The sequence below is a fragment of the Neopsephotus bourkii genome, unplaced genomic scaffold, assembly GCF_033783945.1.
Source record: "Neopsephotus bourkii isolate Nb327-2 ecotype Australia unplaced genomic scaffold, CSIRO-AGI_Nbou_v1 NB_689, whole genome shotgun sequence".
Lineage (NCBI taxonomy): Eukaryota > Metazoa > Chordata > Aves > Psittaciformes > Psittacidae > Neopsephotus > Neopsephotus bourkii.
The window spans coordinates 101,750-117,587 of NW_026901188.1; the positions used below are offsets into that span (position 1 = coordinate 101,750).

Here is a 15,838-nt window from a genome sequence, read left to right on the forward strand (position 1 = left end):
CCCACTGCAGACGGCATCGCCCACCCTGCACCGGCACCCGCGGTAGCACCCAGGGGTGCCGCTGCCGCCCGGGACGATGCTGCAGGGCAACGGCGCTCCGGGGCCACCCAGCAAGGTACGTGCGGGCCGGTGCCCAGCGCGGCTCCCTCGGACACCGGTGCCCCCAGTTCCCCGGATGGGCAGGGCCGGGACCCCCGCTCCGCTCCGCTCTGCCCGGAGGCTTTGCCCCTGCTCTCCTCCTGCCTCCGTTTCCCCCGCGCCCGTCCGCGGCGGCGCCTCCCTGCCCGAAGCGGCACCGGGGACCCGGGTGTGGGACGGGTGGCACCGGCGTGCGGGTGCCCGGGGATGAGGCGCACCCAGGGCCCGGGGTGGCCCCGGGGATGTGGCTCTGTCACCTGCAAAGGGAGGGGTAGGGGAGCCTCCAGGCTTGGGGACCAGTGACCGCTTTAGGGATCCCCAGCCCGAGGTAATTTCACCCTGTGTCACCCCCACTGTGGGTGGGTCCCCTCGGGAACCCCCGCTTTTTCCTTCAAATGTGAGACTTTCTGTGCCGATTTGCTACTTCTGAAGCATCCCAGCGCATTCCTGCTCCCATCCGATGCTTTGCTCTATTACCAAACCGCTTTACAAGGCGAGCGCTGCCTCAGCCCCCTCATAACCCCCATTCCCAGCAGCAGCAGCAGGGCAGTGTCACACCGGTGGGATGGGGGCTCGGAAGGGAGGCGGATCCTGGGGGAATGGGGCTGCCAGCGGGCTCAGGGCCACCCCGGCCCCGCTTTGTCCCCGGGGCTGGAGGGGCTCCGGGCCGCCCCCGAGCCCCCCGGGGCTGGCAGGGGCTGGGCGGGCAGGCAGCGGCTTGCAGGGAGCGATCCGCCCTCCCCGCCTGCTCCCGGGGGGATCCCGTGATTCAGCCGGAGCGTTGGGAGCGTCCCGCTGAGCTCTGCCAAGCGCGGGCACCCGCCGACGCTCCCGTGGGGAGGGAAAAGGGGGGGGGGCCTTGGGGTGATCCCTGTACCCACAACGGGTCCGGTGGGACCCATCAGTGGTGGTGTCACCCCACTGGCCCCTGGGCACCACGCGATGGTGGCACCGGGGTCTGCGGGGTTTGGGGAGGGAAGCAAAGCGGGGTCCATCACCCCGAAACAAAGCCGGGTCGGGCACAGGGGCTCGGAGCAAGCGGCTCCAGTGGAAGCGGTCCCTGCCCGTGCCGTTGGAGCTGGAGGTGCTTTCAGGTCCCTCCAACCCCAACGTGACTCTGATTGCAAACCGCGCACCGCAGCTCCCGCCTCCCCACCCCGGCACCCGCCGCTGCTCCTGCTGACGGCGGCACATTCCTTAGGGCCAGCCGCCCTCCTCACCCTCCCAGCGGAGCTCAGCACCGCCCCGCCGCTGTCACTGCCCCGCCGCAAGCCGGGCCCGGAACGCTGGGGCCGGGCGGGTTCGGGCGCTGACGCCAGGAGCTGAGCCGCGGCCGCGGTGCCACGCTCGGCTTCAAAGAGGCAGCGCCAGCTCCTGAGCCCGGGCTCTGCGCTGGGGCCAACAGCAGGGGCAGAGCCCCAGGGCCGCGCATGGCAGAGAACGGGCGCAGCTCGGTTCAGGAGTGAGCGGCTCAAGAGGGGCTCAGCGGCTGTCGGGGGCGATGGGCGCTGGTGCCGTGGGGGTCCCGGGAGCTGCTCACGGCACTGGGGGGGGTTCGAGGTGTCCCTGGAGGCCGAGGCGGGTGGGGTGAGGTTAATGAGTACCTGTGGTGGCAGCGGCTGAGTCACCGCGTTCGGTTCCGCCGGCGCTGAGCCGCCCCTTCTCGCTTCTGCAGTCATTGGTAGCGCGGTGCTTTAATTCCCGGCTGATTTGAAAAGCAAAGCAGGGAGGGCCCGGCCCGTAATTACCGCCAATGAGCCCCTGCTCGGCCCTATGGAGGGCCAGCCCCCCCCGCCCCGCCGAAGGGGTTTGCTGGTGGGGGGCAGCCCCGGGACTGGGGTCAGTGGGGGCTCTCCTAGGGGGTGGCTCGGGACCTGGGGCTCTCTGGGGAGGCTGCCTGGGGCTCGCTGGTGGGGCCAGGGGGGGCCCAGGGCTCTCCTGGGAGGTTACCTGGAGCCCTGGGTTCATTGGAAGGATGTTGTGGCTCTCTAGGGGTCAACAGGGAGATTACCTGGGATCCCGGGGCAGGGGGGAGCCATGTGCGGTCTGGGGATTGCCAGAGGGGCAATCTGGGGGCCTGGGGTTCTCTGTAGTGTCCCCGTGTAGCTCTGGGGCTCTCCTGTGAGCTCTTCTAGGGGCCTTGAGCTCACAGGAGGCACAAAGGGGGTCTCTGAGGGGTCACTGGTGGGGCTCTTTGGGGTCTGGTGGGTCTGGCTCTCACCGCTGCAGCATAACCCCCCCAGACCCCCCGAGGGCAGCCTGCTCCCTCGAGCCCGTGTCCCCGAGAGGTCACCGCGGGTGCTGGCACCGGTGTCACCGGTGTCACCGGTGCTGGTGTCACTGGCGCTGATGTCACCGGTGTCACTGGTGCTGATGTCACCGGTGTCACCGGTGCTGGCGGCGCTGGGGCCGGGTGCGTTCCCTCCCTCCCGGGCGGGGCGGCGCGGGGCAGGGCGGGCCGGGCTGAGGGAGCCGCCGCCGCTCACCTGCACAGGGCGGCCGCTCGCCTCGGCCTCCGCACCCCCGCCGCCGCCGCCGCCATGCAGGAGACCAACGCGTTCCTGCTCTCGGCCCTGCAGCCCGAGGCCGGGGTGTGCTCGCTGGCGCTGCCGTCGGACCGGCAGCTGGACGGCAGGAGCCGGGAGACGGCCGAGGCCCAGCGGCTGCGCAGCGCCCGCGTGCAGGAGCAGGTCCGCATCCGCATGATGCTGAGGGGCCCCGCGCCCGACCACGGCGACGGCACCAGAGGTGGGAGAACCCCCCCGTGTCCCGTCCCCCCCATCCGGGCACACGCGTCCGGTCGCGCGTCGGGAGCCCATCGGCCAACCCCGGCCTTGGGTTCACACCTCGGAGCGGGGTTTTGGGGGTGCCCCCACCCGGATGAGCCCCCACCGCACCCCCGGCACTGGGGAAGGGGCTGCACGGCCCCACTGCGGGCCCCACTCAGGGGTCGTGCCCCAGCTTCCCCCCTGCCCCGGGGAGGGTTTGCACTGGGGGGGTCCCGCGCCCCGCTTGGGTCGGGGGGGGGGGGGGTTCTGCTTGTCCCGGCAGCTCCCTGCCCGTCCCCGCCAGCCTTTGAGCTGCGCCTCTGGCCGGGCTCCAAGCTCCTCCATTAACGTCTGCTCCCGGCCTCCGCCCTGCGCTGGGCCCGCACCGGTGCTGGGGTTCACCGGGCCCCGGTCCGCGGTGCTGGGGGCCTCGGTGGTGGGGGGAGACGTGAGACCCCTCTCGGCACCCCCAGGGCTGCCCCGTGGCGGCTGTGAGTCACGGTCCCATCCCTGCCGGCGCTGGCAATGGCCCCGTGCCCGCCAGCGGCCCTGCGGCGGTGGTGAAGGGTGCGGTGGGGCTGGTCCCGGCTGGGATCCCGTCCCCGTGGTGGGATCCCGTCCCATGGTGTGACCCCATCCCCATGGTGTGACCCCATCCCCATGGTGTGACCCCATCCCACAGTGGGATCCCGTCCCCAGGGTGGCGGAGCCGGGACTGGCTTTGAGGGTGCCTGGGTTGTTGATCCGGCTACGGCTGAGCCGCCATGTCCCCGCCAAGGTGGCAATTACTCCCTTTGCCGTTGGGGCAGGATGAAAGGCAGGAGGCTGGCACTGCCCCTGGTCAGCAGGCAGGCAAAGGCAGTGTCCTCCTGCTCCCTTATCCCCTATGGCTCCCGACGCAGGTCCCTCTGGGATGAGTTGTGGGATCTCTGGTCCCCAGGACCAACCCTGTGGCTGATCCCCCCCATCTCCATCCCATAGGCAGTCAGTATGGCACAGCCCTGCGCTCCTCCTTCAGCTCCCGCTCGCAGAGCAATGGTGTGGACCCCAAAGCCTCGGTATGTACCGGGGGGTTCATCCCCTCACGCTGCCCATCCCTGCGGCAGCTGGGAACGCCAGAGAGGCCCAGCCTGGCTGTGGTTTTGGCTGTGCCAGGGGAGACTCTGGGCTCCGTGCTCCCCTCTCCCGGTGGTGGGGATGGAGGGGCAGGCTCAGGGCTCCCTTAACCCCCTGCTCGCCGCCGCAGCTCTATCAGCCGCTGACCAAGAAGGACTTCGGCACGCTGAAGGGCAGCGCCTGGTCCTCGCGCTCGGCCGTGGACCTCACCCCGCACAAGCGGATGGCGACCGTCAGCAACGGGGGCCTGGCCAAGGGCCGCGGCTACGGCTACGCCATGTCCCAGGCGGGCACCGGCTCCCCGCGGCCCAGCTCCTTCCACGAGCGCAGCTACCGCGCACGGCAGAACCTGGACACGCTGTCCCTGCGCTCGCTGCGCCTGGCCGAGGGGCCGCTGCCGCCCCACGCCGTGGCTGACGACCGCTACAGCGTCCTCTCGGAGCAGCTGGACTCCGTGGGCCACCGCCCGCTGTACCGGGGCCAGGGCAGCGGCGGCTTCAGCCGCTCCTACACCTTCGAGCGGCAGCTGAGCGGCGGCTCCACCGCCAAGGCGGCCTCGGAGTGGCTGGAGGGCAGCGAGGTGCCGCAGAGCCGCACCATCCGCGCCCCCGCCATGCGCACGCTGCAGCGCTTCCAGAGCAACAACCGCTCCCGGCTCAGCACCGGCTCCTTCGGCAGCATCCCCGCGGGCCCGCAGCCGGGGGGCGGCTCCTACCTGGGGCTGGTGGAGCACAGCTCCCGCGCCCCCTCCGTGCGCAGCCTGGCCGAGTCCAGCCACCACCTGCAGGATCAGCGCGGGATGGAGATGTACAACGGGCACGGCACCCTGCTCAGCCACCAGTCGGGGGGGTGAGTGACAGCGGGGGTGCCCTCCTTGTCCCCACCGAGGCTGGGCGAGGGCAAACCCTTCTGTCTATTGCCTGGTGCTGCCTTGCCGCGAGGGATGCGGGAGAAGGGGTGAGATGGAGGTAAATGCCCCATCCCTGGCAGTGCTGGAGGCCAGGTTGGACACAGGGGCTTGGAGCAAGCTGCTCCAGTGGAAGCGGTTGGAGCTGGAGGAGCCTTAAGGTCCCTTCCAACCCAAAGCATTCTGTGATTCTATGGTGGGAATAAGTTGACCCCATAGTGATGGAGCATGGCACGGGCTGTCCCCAAGCATGTCCTTTGTGTGGGTTTAGCTTCTCTCAGACACATGCTGAGACACCAAGGTAGGAAGATGCTCACTAAGCTGGGTCTGGAGTCTCATGCCCAAGAGCGTGGTGGATTGATGGGTCTCCTCCGAGGTGCAGGTGTGGAGGACCCTTGTGGTTTGCTCTGCTGGGCTCTCCTCACCTGCCCATGGTTCCAGGTTTGATGACATCGACCTGCCCTCGGCAGTGAAGTACCTGATAGCCACGGACCCCAACCTGCAGGTGCTGGGCGCTGCCTACCTCCAGCACAAGTGCTACAGCGACAGCAACGCCAAGAAGCAGGTGAGCACCGGGGGGCAGGACAAGGGGGTGCCCCGGCCCCTTTGCATGGTGCAGGACCCAAGGGAGCCCCATCCCCTGCTGTCCCCTGCAGGCCCGCAGCCTCCAGGCCATGCCCAAGCTGGTGAAGCTGTTCAACAGCCCCAACCAGGAGGTGCAGCGCCACGCCACGGGCGCCATGCGCAACCTCATCTACGACAACGCCGAGAACAAGCTGGCGCTGGTGGAGGAGAACGGCATCTACGAGCTGATGCGGACGCTGCGGGAGCCCGACGATGAGCTGCGCAAGAACGTCACAGGTTGGGGAGCACGGCAGGGGCTCCTCCGGGGGGTGGCACCCATCCCATAGGGATGCTGGGGGTGACAGCTTCGTGCCATCGTTACCCACCCTGTCCCGTGGTGGCTCCTGCCTGGGGGTGTTGATGTGAGCCCCCCGCGGTGGATGCGCTCCCGTCATGAGGATCCCTCTCTGCGCAGGGATCCTCTGGAACCTCTCCTCCAGTGACAACCTGAAGGACCGCCTGGCCCGGGACACACTGGAGCAGCTCACGGACCTGGTGCTGGTCCCGCTCTCGGGGCTGGGGGGCTCGGGTGTCATCCAGCAGAACCCCTCGGAGGCCGAGATCTTCTACAACTCCACCGGCTTCCTCAGGTACCTGCTGGGGCGGCTCCGGTCCTCGCACCGTGGGGACAGGTTTGGGTGGAGCAGGAGGCACCACGCATGCTGGGCACGTAGGGAGCAAGGCCTCCAGGGCCCCTTCCTGGGTCCCCATCCCTTGCAGCACTCGTGCATCAAGGCAAAGCCTGCTCAGCCCCATGGGACAGGTATCAGCTGCCCTCCCCACGGTGGTCCTAGGGGCACAAAGGGGTGGCCATGGGGGACCCCCTTCTTGCTGTGATGAGCCCATGTTCCCCATGCAGGAACCTCAGCTCTGCCAGCCAGCAGACCCGGCAGAAGATGCGTGAGTGCCATGGGCTGGTGGATTCCATGATCCATTACGTGAACAGCTCCCTGGAAGTGGGCAAGTCAGAGGACAAGGTGAGCCCCAGGAGCTGGGCGCTGGGAGGCTTTGGGTGCCTTCAGATGTGGTGCTGCTCCCCGTCTCCTTGCAGCCTGGCCATCACGGTGCAAAGGCCCATCTTGATGGGATGGTGGGAAAACCAGCCCGGCTCCATCTGGGCTTACTGGGCAGCGCTGGTGTCATTGGTGTGACTCTGATGGAGCCCCACGGGGATGTGCCATTAGAGATGCCCCGTCAGGTGGCACAAGGACTCACACCCCCGTGTCCCATCTCCCCCACCCAGAGCGTGGAGAACGCGGTCTGCGTCCTGCGCAACCTCTCCTACCGCCTGTACGACGAGATGCCCCCGTCCTCGCTGCAGCGCCTGGAGGGCCACCGGCGGAACACCAGCAGCACGGTGACGGGGGAGCTGGTGGGCTGCTTCAGCCCCCAGAGCAAGAAGGCGCGAGAGGTCAGCGCCGGGGGGGTGGTGGGACCGTGTCCCGGGGCTGGGGTGGCAGCGGGATGCGGGCGGCAGCGCGGTGATGCTGGGTGGAGGTGGATGCGGCCGCAGCGCGGCGATGCTGGGTGGAGGTGGATGTGGCCGCAGCGCGGTGATGCTGGGCAGGGGTGGATGCGGGGCGGAGGTGGACGCGGGGCGGAGGTGGATGCGGGCGGAGGTGGACGCCGGCCTCGGTCCAGGGCTGGGACACGCAGATGAGCTCAGCGCCGGTGATTCAGGAGCGTGGTGTGAATCAGGGCGCTGAGCCCCTGCTCCGCCGTGCCACGGGTGTGACAGAGCCAGCACGGGCTGCCCAATGCCTGAGGCTGGGCACGGGGGGAGAGGGGAGAGCAGCAGCAGCGAGGGGTGCATCCCGGCGGCTCCAACAGCACCCTCCCCGCAGCACTACCTGAATGCGGACATCGTCACCTTCACGGAGGTCTCCAAGGACCCCAAGGGCATGGAGTGGCTCTGGAACCCGCAGATCGTGGGCATCTACAACCGGCTGCTGCAGCGCTGCGAGCTCAACAAGCACACCACGGAGGCGGCCTCGGGCGCGCTGCAGAACATCACCGCTGGGGACCGCAGGGTGAGGGCGCGGGGGGAACGGCCCCGGGGGATGCCACGCCTGGCCTGAGTGTCCCCGTCACCGCACCAGTCACAGGGCTGGGGTGCACCTTCATGTGGGCTGGTACCGGTCTTTCCTGGGTGGGGAACGTGTCCATCGCACCACTCACCACCCAGGCATGGTAACCCGACCTGGCCCTGTTGAGCAAGAGGAGGAGGAGGAGGAGGAGGGGGCAATGGGAGTCCCGCTGGGTCCCGTTGGCGTCTCTGAGCAGTGTGTGCCCCGCAGTGGGCGGGCGTGCTGAGCCGCCTGGCCCTGGAGCAGGAGCGCATCCTGAACCCGGTCCTGGACCGCGTCCGCACCGCCGACCACCACCAGCTGCGCTCCCTGACCGGGCTCATCCGCAACCTGTCCCGCCACGCCCGCAACAAGGACGAGATGTGTGAGTGTGGGGAGGAGCCCGGCGCCCGCCCTTCGCCCTCTTCCTCCTCGCTCTGTCCTCCAGTTACCTCCAGCCCCGTCCCAGCACCCTCCTGCCCGCTGCATCCCTGCTCTCATGCGTGTGGAGGCCGCTCCATCCCCAGCACCAAACACCCTCCATACCCTGTGCTCTGCCTCCAACCCCTCCATCCCGTCGGCTTTGTCCTCATCCCCCAGCTCCAATCCCGGCTGCCCAGGGAGAGGCTTGAAGCATCCCTGGTGCTGGTCCCTCCGTCCCCTCCCTGCACCCCGAGGCTGCCGCGTGTCCCCGGTGCAGCCGCCGGCCCTGACGCACTGCCCTTGCCGCAGCCACCAAGGTGGTCAGCCACTTGATCGAGAAGCTGCCGGGCAGCGTCGGGGACAAGGCTCCTCCGGCCGATGTCATCGTGAACATCATCGCCGTGCTCAACAACCTGGTGGTGGAGAGCCCCATGGCCGCCCGCGACATCGTCTACTTCGATGGCCTCAGGAAGCTCTTCTACATCAAGAAGAGAAGGGACAGGTGGGGGCTCCTCTCTGCTCTGCTCAGGCCCTGCTCTGCCCCTGCTCCCCTGGTCCCTTCCCAAGGCTTGGTGTTGGGATGCCCCAGAGCAGCTCAGAGTGGCCTCATGGCCTCCTTCAACCCCTTGGCCGCATCCTCTGGACCCCCCCCATGGGCTGGGATGCAGCCACCTTCTCACATCTGGGTGCTCCTCACCACTCACTGCTTGCCTCCCTGTACTCTGCTGGGCTCCAGCCTTTATTCTTCTGCCCCTTCTCACCAGTGTTGAGTCTTCATCCCCTAGGGCCCTCCTGGGGTGGGATCCTTGGGGTGATGGGCACTACCCTGTGTGCACTGGTACCCAAAGCTCATTGCACCCTGTCCCTGGCCAGCTCGGACAACGAGAAGTCCTCCCGAGCAGCAGCCAGCCTCCTGGGCAACATGTGGCAATACAACAAGCTCCACCGGGACTTCAAGATGGTGCGTACCAGCCCCGGTGTCCCATCCCACTGGTGGGATCCTGAGGGAGTCAAGGCCGTGGGCTTCACCCTGAAAAGCCACAACCCAAAGACTTGGAACAGTCTCACAGTGCCCAAAGGGGCTGTGGGAAACCTGGAGAGGGGCTTGGGACAAGGGCCTGTAGGGACAGGGCAAGGGGAATGGCTTGAACCTGCCCGAGGGGAGACTGAGCTGAGCTCTTAGGCAGAAGCTCTTCCCTGTGAGGGTGCTGAGGCGCTGGCACAGGGTGCCCAGAGAAGCTGTGGCTGCCCCATCCCTGGCAGTGCTCAAGGCCAGGTTGGACACAGGGGCTTGGAGCAAGCTGCTCCAGTGGAAGGGGTCCCTGCTCGTGCAGGGGTTGAAGCTGGATGGGCTTTAAGGTCCCTTCCACCCCAAAGTGCTCTGGGGTTCTGTAATACGTGAAATGCTTTCAGGTGCACAACGGGCCCCAGCTCCGTGTTTCCCCCTCCTGAAGGGGGGGCTGTCCCCAGAGCATCCTCCCCGTGGTGGTACCTGCCCTGATGGGGTTGATGCCGTGGCACAGCAGCTCCGTGCACATGCTCCCGGCCCCATCGAGGTGCGGGCAGGGTGCCCTGGGCAGGGGGTGACCGTGTCCGTGTGTCCTTGCAGAAGGGGTACCGGAAGGAGGACTTCCTCGGCCTGTGAGGACACCGGGACCGCGCTGCCCTCGGCTGCCTCCTCGGCTGCTCCCCACCGGACCCCGCTCCATAGCGTAGACCCCACCGCATCCCCCGTGCCCGCACCGGGTCCCTTCCCCGCATGGGGACGTTCGTCCTCGCTCCTGCCCAGCCCTAACCCCAGCCCCTGCTTTGGGCCCTGCTGCGGGGCCCCGCTGGGAGCACAGTTAGCGAGGGGCTGCCCCATGGCTCCCAGGGCTGCTCAGACCTGGGGTCCCTACAGGCTCCGGGGGGGGGCTGGCTGCACAGCAGAGCTTGGCTCATGGCTCAGTGGGAGCTGGAGGCTTTGGGGAGCTCCTGCAGGGAGGTGGGGAGGGGGCTTTCAGGACCTTCCATTCCCAAGTCACCGTGCTGCAGGGGCTGCTGTGGGGCGCGCTATGGGGTGCGCTATGGGGTGCACAGGCTCTGCCCTGGCTGGGGGGGGACGGGGCTTTGCGTGGCTCAAAGGATGCTCAGGGAGGCCTGAGCCGGCTTCCCAGGTGTTGGGGGGTGCATTGGTGGCTGTAAGGAGCTGGGAAGCTCTGTTGGTGTGATGGGGTGCCAAGTCCCCCCTTTGCAGGGATGGGCTGGGGAGTGACTGAGGCTGCCCATGCCCTCTGCCAGGAGCCCCATAGGGACTGGCTGCTCCTCGGTGGCTGCTCTGGGCTGGGCCTGGCCCGTGCTGCATGAGCAGGATTTGGGTAGGGCCAGGTCGTGTTTGCTGGGTGGCATCTCCCTGCGGGGTGGGGAGATGCTCTGGGTGCCCTGGGTGCTCTCTGGGTGTGCTGGGTGCTCTCTGGGTGCCCTGGGTGTGCTGGGTGCCCTGTGGGTGCTGTGGGTGCCTGGCATAGGCAGGGGGGTGCCAGGTCAAAGCTCTCCCTGTCAGGGGTGTGGGTGCCTGTGGGGTGGCTTCGCTCTGTCTGTGGGTGTGGGGCTGGGGGGACCCTGCTGTGCTTGGGGTGCTGTGGCCCCCCTTTGGGACACCAGGTAGAGAGGGGAGGCTGGGGGGAGCGGGTGGCACAGCCGGCGTTGGTGTCACCCATCTGTGCGTGGCACCCACATGGCCCAGGCCGGGTGTCTCAGTGCCTTTGTCCTCCCCATTCTCATGTACAAACACCCTGAGCCCTGCGTGTCCCCAAATAAAGCCTTGAACGCTGCCCATTGCTGTGCCCCCCCCCCCGATGTAAGCCCCACTGCCCATGGGGTGCTGCTGTGGGTTGGTACAATGGGGACAGGACGTGGCTCAGGAATGGGACCAGCACCACCGGCCATGGTGGGGCCAGACCCACTGCTGGCACCCGCATCCCTCAGGTGGATGGGACCCACTCTGTGCAGCAGCGTTTTATTGCCATGGGTTTTTCCATGGGAGAGAGGGTGCCACGGCCACCCTCATCAGACCGTTCCCTTGGGACTGGAGCATGTTTCCTCTCAGAGCATCCCCATCCCAGTGCTGGTCCAGCAGGCAGAACCCCCCCCCGCTGCACACGGTGAAGGAGGGGGCCCCAGCTCCCAAAGGCGCCCAGGCACCACGGGCTGCGGAGCCCCTTGGTGATGGTTTCCCACCGTGGACAAGGATCCTTTGCCTGCTGTGACCGTGGCTGCGGTGCCTGGCAGAGCCCGGGCTGCCCCCGCCGCGCTGGGTCCGTGCAGCTCAGATGTCCTCCTCCGTCACCAGGCAGTAGAAATCCGTGCGGGCGCCGTAGTTGCGGGAGCCCAGGTCCGAGACGTCGATCTCTGCTCTCTGCCCATCCCGGAGCTGCGCCTGCCCCGTGCCAGCGGCAGGCACCGGCGCGGCCAGGCGGGGAGGGGGGGGGCTCCTGAGCACGCACTCCCGGAGGCCTGGAGATGGGGGGAGAGGGGTTCGGGTGGGGAGGGGGCTGAGCCTCTCGGGAGGGTGAAGCAAAGCCCAAAGGGGACCTGCAGCGCACGTCTGCCCCCCCCCGGGCGATCCAGGGGACAAGGGCTGTACCCAGGTCCCCATCCGGGTGCAGGTCTTCGCCGCTGTCCAGGTAGCTGCTGTGCAGGATCAGCATGGGGTCCTTGTCCTCCTGCAGCTGGGTCTGCGGGTCCCCCACGGGCCCCTGGAAGGAGACCCTGCGGGGCAGGGCCAGGCACAGCTCCTTCCAGAAGTCGGACGAGGGGGTCTGTGTGGGGCAGGGGGAGATGAGCAGCGCTGGGAGCGCCACGAGCCCAGCCCAGCCCCATGCAGGGCTCTGTGGGGCTCAGCTCGCTCTTCGCAGCACCGGGAGCTGAGCCAAGGCCAGGGCTGTGCTGGTGGAGAAACCGGCCCGACCGGCTGGAACGCTCCCAGCCTGGCCCTGGAATGGCCGGAGCAGCCAGAGGGCAGCTTCACCCCGAGAGCCGAGGCTTTACCCTGGTGCCTTGGCTGGGGCAGACCCCGGGGGGCTCCTGCGCTGGGCGTGGGGACCCAGCAGCAGCTCGGGGCTGGTTTGGTTGGGTTTTCGCTCTCTAACAGCGAGTGCCCCAACCTGCCCTTGAGGAGCAGCAAAGCGCAGGGAGCAGCCCCGGAGCGCTGCGGGGAGGCTGACACAAGCCGGGCTGCTGGGATGGATGGCAGCGGGGGGGCTGCTGGGACCGGTCCTGCTCGGCTCTCACCATGGAGCCCGCTCGCCACAGCAGCAGGGTGACGGCACCGCGGTGCTGCTTGAGCAGGGTGATGGCGGGGTGCTGGATCTCCCGGTACTGGCTCTCGAAGATGATGAAGATGGGTTTCTTGGAAAGCTCCAGCAGCCTCCAGAGCCCTTCCCTGGGAGACAACGCTGTGCCAGAGCCCAGCGCCCGCCGGCTCCTCTGCCCCGGGCGCAGGCAGGACCCGCTCCTACCTGAAGCTGCTGTTGCACCAGTCCTGCTCCAGGTACGCGGCGGAGAGCACCACGATGAGGCGCCGGCACCGGCTCACGTTCATGATGAGGTCGGCCGATGGCTCTGCGGGGACAGGGGGGTCAGGGCCCGGGGTGCTGCCGGGGGCCTGGCCCGGCCCCGCATGGGGCTGCTCCCACCTGCATTGGGCAGGATGGTTTGCTCGTCCAGGAAGAGCTTGTATCCGTAGCGGGTCTCCAGCTGCGGCTTCACGATGAAGTGGACGAACTTGCGGTCATCGGGGGCGGTGGCGTGGGACACGTAGGCATCGTAGAGCTTCCCGTCTGCGGGGGGCACGGAGGCAGGGCATGAGGCTGGGGGGGTCCCCAAGGGGCACCATCCCGGTGCCCTGCCCGGGGGCTCACCGTTGATCTCCAGCTCTCCATAGCGGTTCCGGTACCAGAGGAGCACGTTCAGGCGGCAGTGCACGTAGAGCCCAGCGGCCAGCATGAGGAGCACCAGGACCAGGAGGGCTGCCAGCACCGCGGGTACGTGCCCTGCCACCTCTGCGAGCACAGGAAGGGCACGGTGAGCTGAGGACTGGGGCCGGATGTAGGGGTTTGGGGTAGGGCACCCCCAAGTGCTGCCCTGCAGAGGTAGCAGTGCCCCACCACCCACCTCGATGGTCCCCATGGGGCTGCTGCTCCTGCCCGTGGCAAGTGGGACCTCCGTGGAGGTGTCCTTTTGTCCCATCGTGTCCCTACCTGCTCTCCGCAGGGTGAAGGTGGCCGTGGCATTGCTGACCCAGCAGGCAAACACCCCGAAGTCGCCGTCATGTGTGAGGTTGAGCTGCAGGACGCTGCTGAGGAGCTGCTCCGAGGCATTCGGGGCAAACCTGTGGGGAGATGGGGCCGTAGTGGGTTGGGCTGTGCGGTGACCACCCCGACAGACACAGACACACAGACACACACACAGACACAGACACAGACCCACATACACACAGACACAGACACAGACCCACATACACACAGACACAGACACAGACCCCCAAGGGGTGCTGCTTACCAGGCCGTGTCCTGGCTGCTGCCGTTGCCCAGCCACTGCCCGTCCTTGCTCCAGGCGGGGCTGTGCTGGCAGCGCCCGGTACCCGCCCAGCGCACGGTGCAGTTCAGCGCCACGCGGGCGCCCAGCGCCAGCTCCAGCGTCTCGTTGGTGGCGGGGACCAGGACCTCGGGGGGGAGGCTGCAGGGGTCTGGGGGCACACGGGGGGAGCGGTGCTAACAAAGCCAGGGCAGGGAGCGGGACCCCATGGAGGCTCCCGTCCTGCACCCACCTGCCATGGTGAGCCTGGGCGCCGCGCCGGGAGCTGCCGCATCACCGGCACCTGGAGGGCCCCGCGCCGCCGGCTCTTCCGGGGTCAGAGTCCATCCGGCACCGGGGCCCTGAACGGGTCAGACACGGCCCCGTGAGCGCCGGTGCCTGCGGCCGGGCAGCACAGGGAGAGCCCCGGGGGTCCCCATGGGTGCGGGTCGGGGGCAGCGGGAGCCGGAGCCGGAGCCGTGTCCCGGCCGTGGCTCCTCGGTCACGGTGCCAGCTCCCTGCAGCCCCACAGCCAGGCAGGGGGTTAATGACCAACCAGGACCTTAAAGCGTGGCTTCGGCTCAAGGCAGAGGCCAGGGAGGGGACAGGAGCCACAGCTGTGGTTCAGCCATGGGGCGAGGTGTCCCCATGGGTGTGTTTGGGGGCTCAGTGGGACCCTGTTCATGGCACCAGTGCCCTGCCTTGGCTGCAGTGCTGCTTCAGCCTGTGTGCCCATTGAAACTGCTAACTGAGCAGTGCGGTGCTTTGATTTAATTAAGGCTTATGGGGGACCTCAGAGCAGCTCCAGTGCCTAAAGGGGCTGCAGGAAACCTGGAGAGGGGCTTGGGACAAGGGCCTGTAGGGACAGGCCAAGGGGAATGGCTTGAACCTGCCCGAGGGGAGACTGAGCTGAGCTCTTAGGCAGAAGCTCTTCCCTGTGAGGGTGCTGAGGCGCTGGCACAGGGTGCCCAGAGAAGCTGTGGCTGCCCCATCCCTGGCAGTGCTCAAGGCCAGGTTGGACACAGGGGCTTGGAGCAAGCTGCTCCAGTGGAAGGGGTCCCTGCCCTGGCAGGGGTTGGAGCTGGGTGAGATTTAAGCTCCCTTCAACCCAAACCGTTCTGGGTCTCTAATTTACAGGATCAGGCTCCCCACCCTGTGAGCTCCTGGTGTTGAGCTCAGCGGGTGCAGCTCTCTCCTCGCATCAGGAGGCTCAGCGGGTGCTGCCCTGCGGCCATGCCTGGGGCCGGGCACAGCAACACAAGGTGCAGGCAGGAGCACGAGGACGATGCCCAGGGACCGGGGGAACCGGCCCCCCGCTGGTATCACTCACTCAGCGGCAGCATCGCTGCAGGAGCCCGCGGGAGGGGGCCCAGGGAGGACACGGGTAAATCACAGCAGTGCGATGGGGCACGGCAGCAATGGGGGAAGCAGGGCCCGGCAGTGGGGCCGGGCTCCTCCATCCCTGGACACCTGCAGGAGCACCGGGAGCAGGCACTGGGTGCGCTCTGGGATCGAGGACGTGATGGTGCTGGGGGGCTCTGCAGGACTGTGAACACGTCCCAAGGAGCAGGAGGAGCAGGGACCAACACCCCCCGGCTCTCCTGCCCCACAGCCTCCTCCAGCCCTGTTCCAAACTGGTTCAGGCAGCAGTGGGGCTGGGGAGGCCCTGGGGGAGCTGAATGCTGCTGGCGTGGCCGGGGAAGGGGGTCTGCAGCAGTGCTGTGAACCACGGCTCATTGCTTCCCTCTGGCACAGCAGCGCTGGTGCCAGGCGTGGGGTGAAGCTGGGTCAAGGTCCAAGAGGGACGGTTATAACGTGTTCAGCTTGAGCTGAAGCGGTTCATTCCTGCAGTTCAGCTGGGTTGCACCAGGGATGGAAGAACAGGGGCCAGAGAGGAGCCGGCCCACCCAGTCTTTCCATGGGGAAGGGGGTGGGAGATGCTCCACCAGGGAGCCCAGGGCCTTTCCCTGCCTGGTGGGGATGATCCAGCTCTGCTTGGTGCTGCCTGGCTGGGGCACTTGTAGTCCCAGACTGGTTTGTGTTGGAAGGGACCTTAGAGCTCATCCAGTTCCTTTAGGCACTGGAACACTGACGGGCAGAAGGAAGCCCCAACAAGACGCAGCCTGGCCAGAGAGCTCAAGGACGCCCTGAACACCCATCTGGGGCAAGAAACGTCAATGGGTCCCCAAGGGTGGCCGGTGTCAGGGCTGCGACCGGAGGGAGGAGCGGAGGTTAACGGG

At 67.7% G+C, this 15,838-nt stretch overlaps 2 protein-coding genes across 2 annotated transcripts; one reads left to right on the forward strand and one right to left on the reverse strand.

The window, feature by feature from the left end:
- Positions 1-2,602: 2,602 nt before the first annotated feature.
- On the forward strand, positions 2,603-10,099 carry PKP3 (plakophilin 3). The gene is made up of 13 exons (XM_061353579.1): positions 2,603-2,886; positions 3,888-3,964; positions 4,153-4,871; positions 5,371-5,494; positions 5,586-5,790; positions 5,969-6,143; positions 6,413-6,530; positions 6,797-6,964; positions 7,398-7,583; positions 7,851-8,004; positions 8,352-8,544; positions 8,916-9,003; positions 9,652-10,099. Exons 1-13 carry the CDS (start codon positions 2,679-2,681, stop codon positions 9,685-9,687), a joined length of 2,451 nt encoding a protein of 816 aa, XP_061209563.1. The 5' UTR covers positions 2,603-2,678; the 3' UTR covers positions 9,688-10,099.
- Positions 10,100-11,349: 1,250 nt separating this feature from the next.
- On the reverse strand, positions 11,350-13,954 carry SIGIRR (single Ig and TIR domain containing). Its single transcript, XM_061353580.1, has 9 exons — positions 13,852-13,954; positions 13,584-13,770; positions 13,283-13,413; positions 12,944-13,084; positions 12,719-12,862; positions 12,542-12,644; positions 12,315-12,465; positions 11,668-11,842; positions 11,350-11,537 (listed from the first exon to the last, which is right to left on the reverse strand). The coding sequence occupies exons 1-9, from the start codon at positions 13,856-13,858 to the stop codon at positions 11,350-11,352; spliced, it is 1,227 nt and encodes a 408-aa protein (XP_061209564.1). The 5' UTR covers positions 13,859-13,954.
- Positions 13,955-15,838: the final 1,884 nt, after the last annotated feature.

Coding starts and splice junctions, on each gene's coding strand:
- PKP3 (XM_061353579.1), top strand. CDS start 2,679: ATGCAGGAGACCAACGCGTTCCTGCTCTCGGCCCTGCAGCCCGAGGCC. Junction 6,144..6,412: donor AACTCCACCGGCTTCCTCAG/GTACCTGCTGGG, acceptor TTCCCCATGCAG/GAACCTCAGCTCTGCCAGCC. Junction 9,004..9,651: donor TCCACCGGGACTTCAAGATG/GTGCGTACCAGC, acceptor GTGTCCTTGCAG/AAGGGGTACCGGAAGGAGGA.
- SIGIRR (XM_061353580.1), bottom strand. Junction 13,085..13,282: donor CTTCACCCTGCGGAGAGCAG/GTAGGGACACGA, acceptor CTGTGCTCGCAG/AGGTGGCAGGGCACGTACCC. Junction 11,843..12,314: donor TGTGGCGAGCGGGCTCCATG/GTGAGAGCCGAG, acceptor TGCCCCACACAG/ACCCCCTCGTCCGACTTCTG.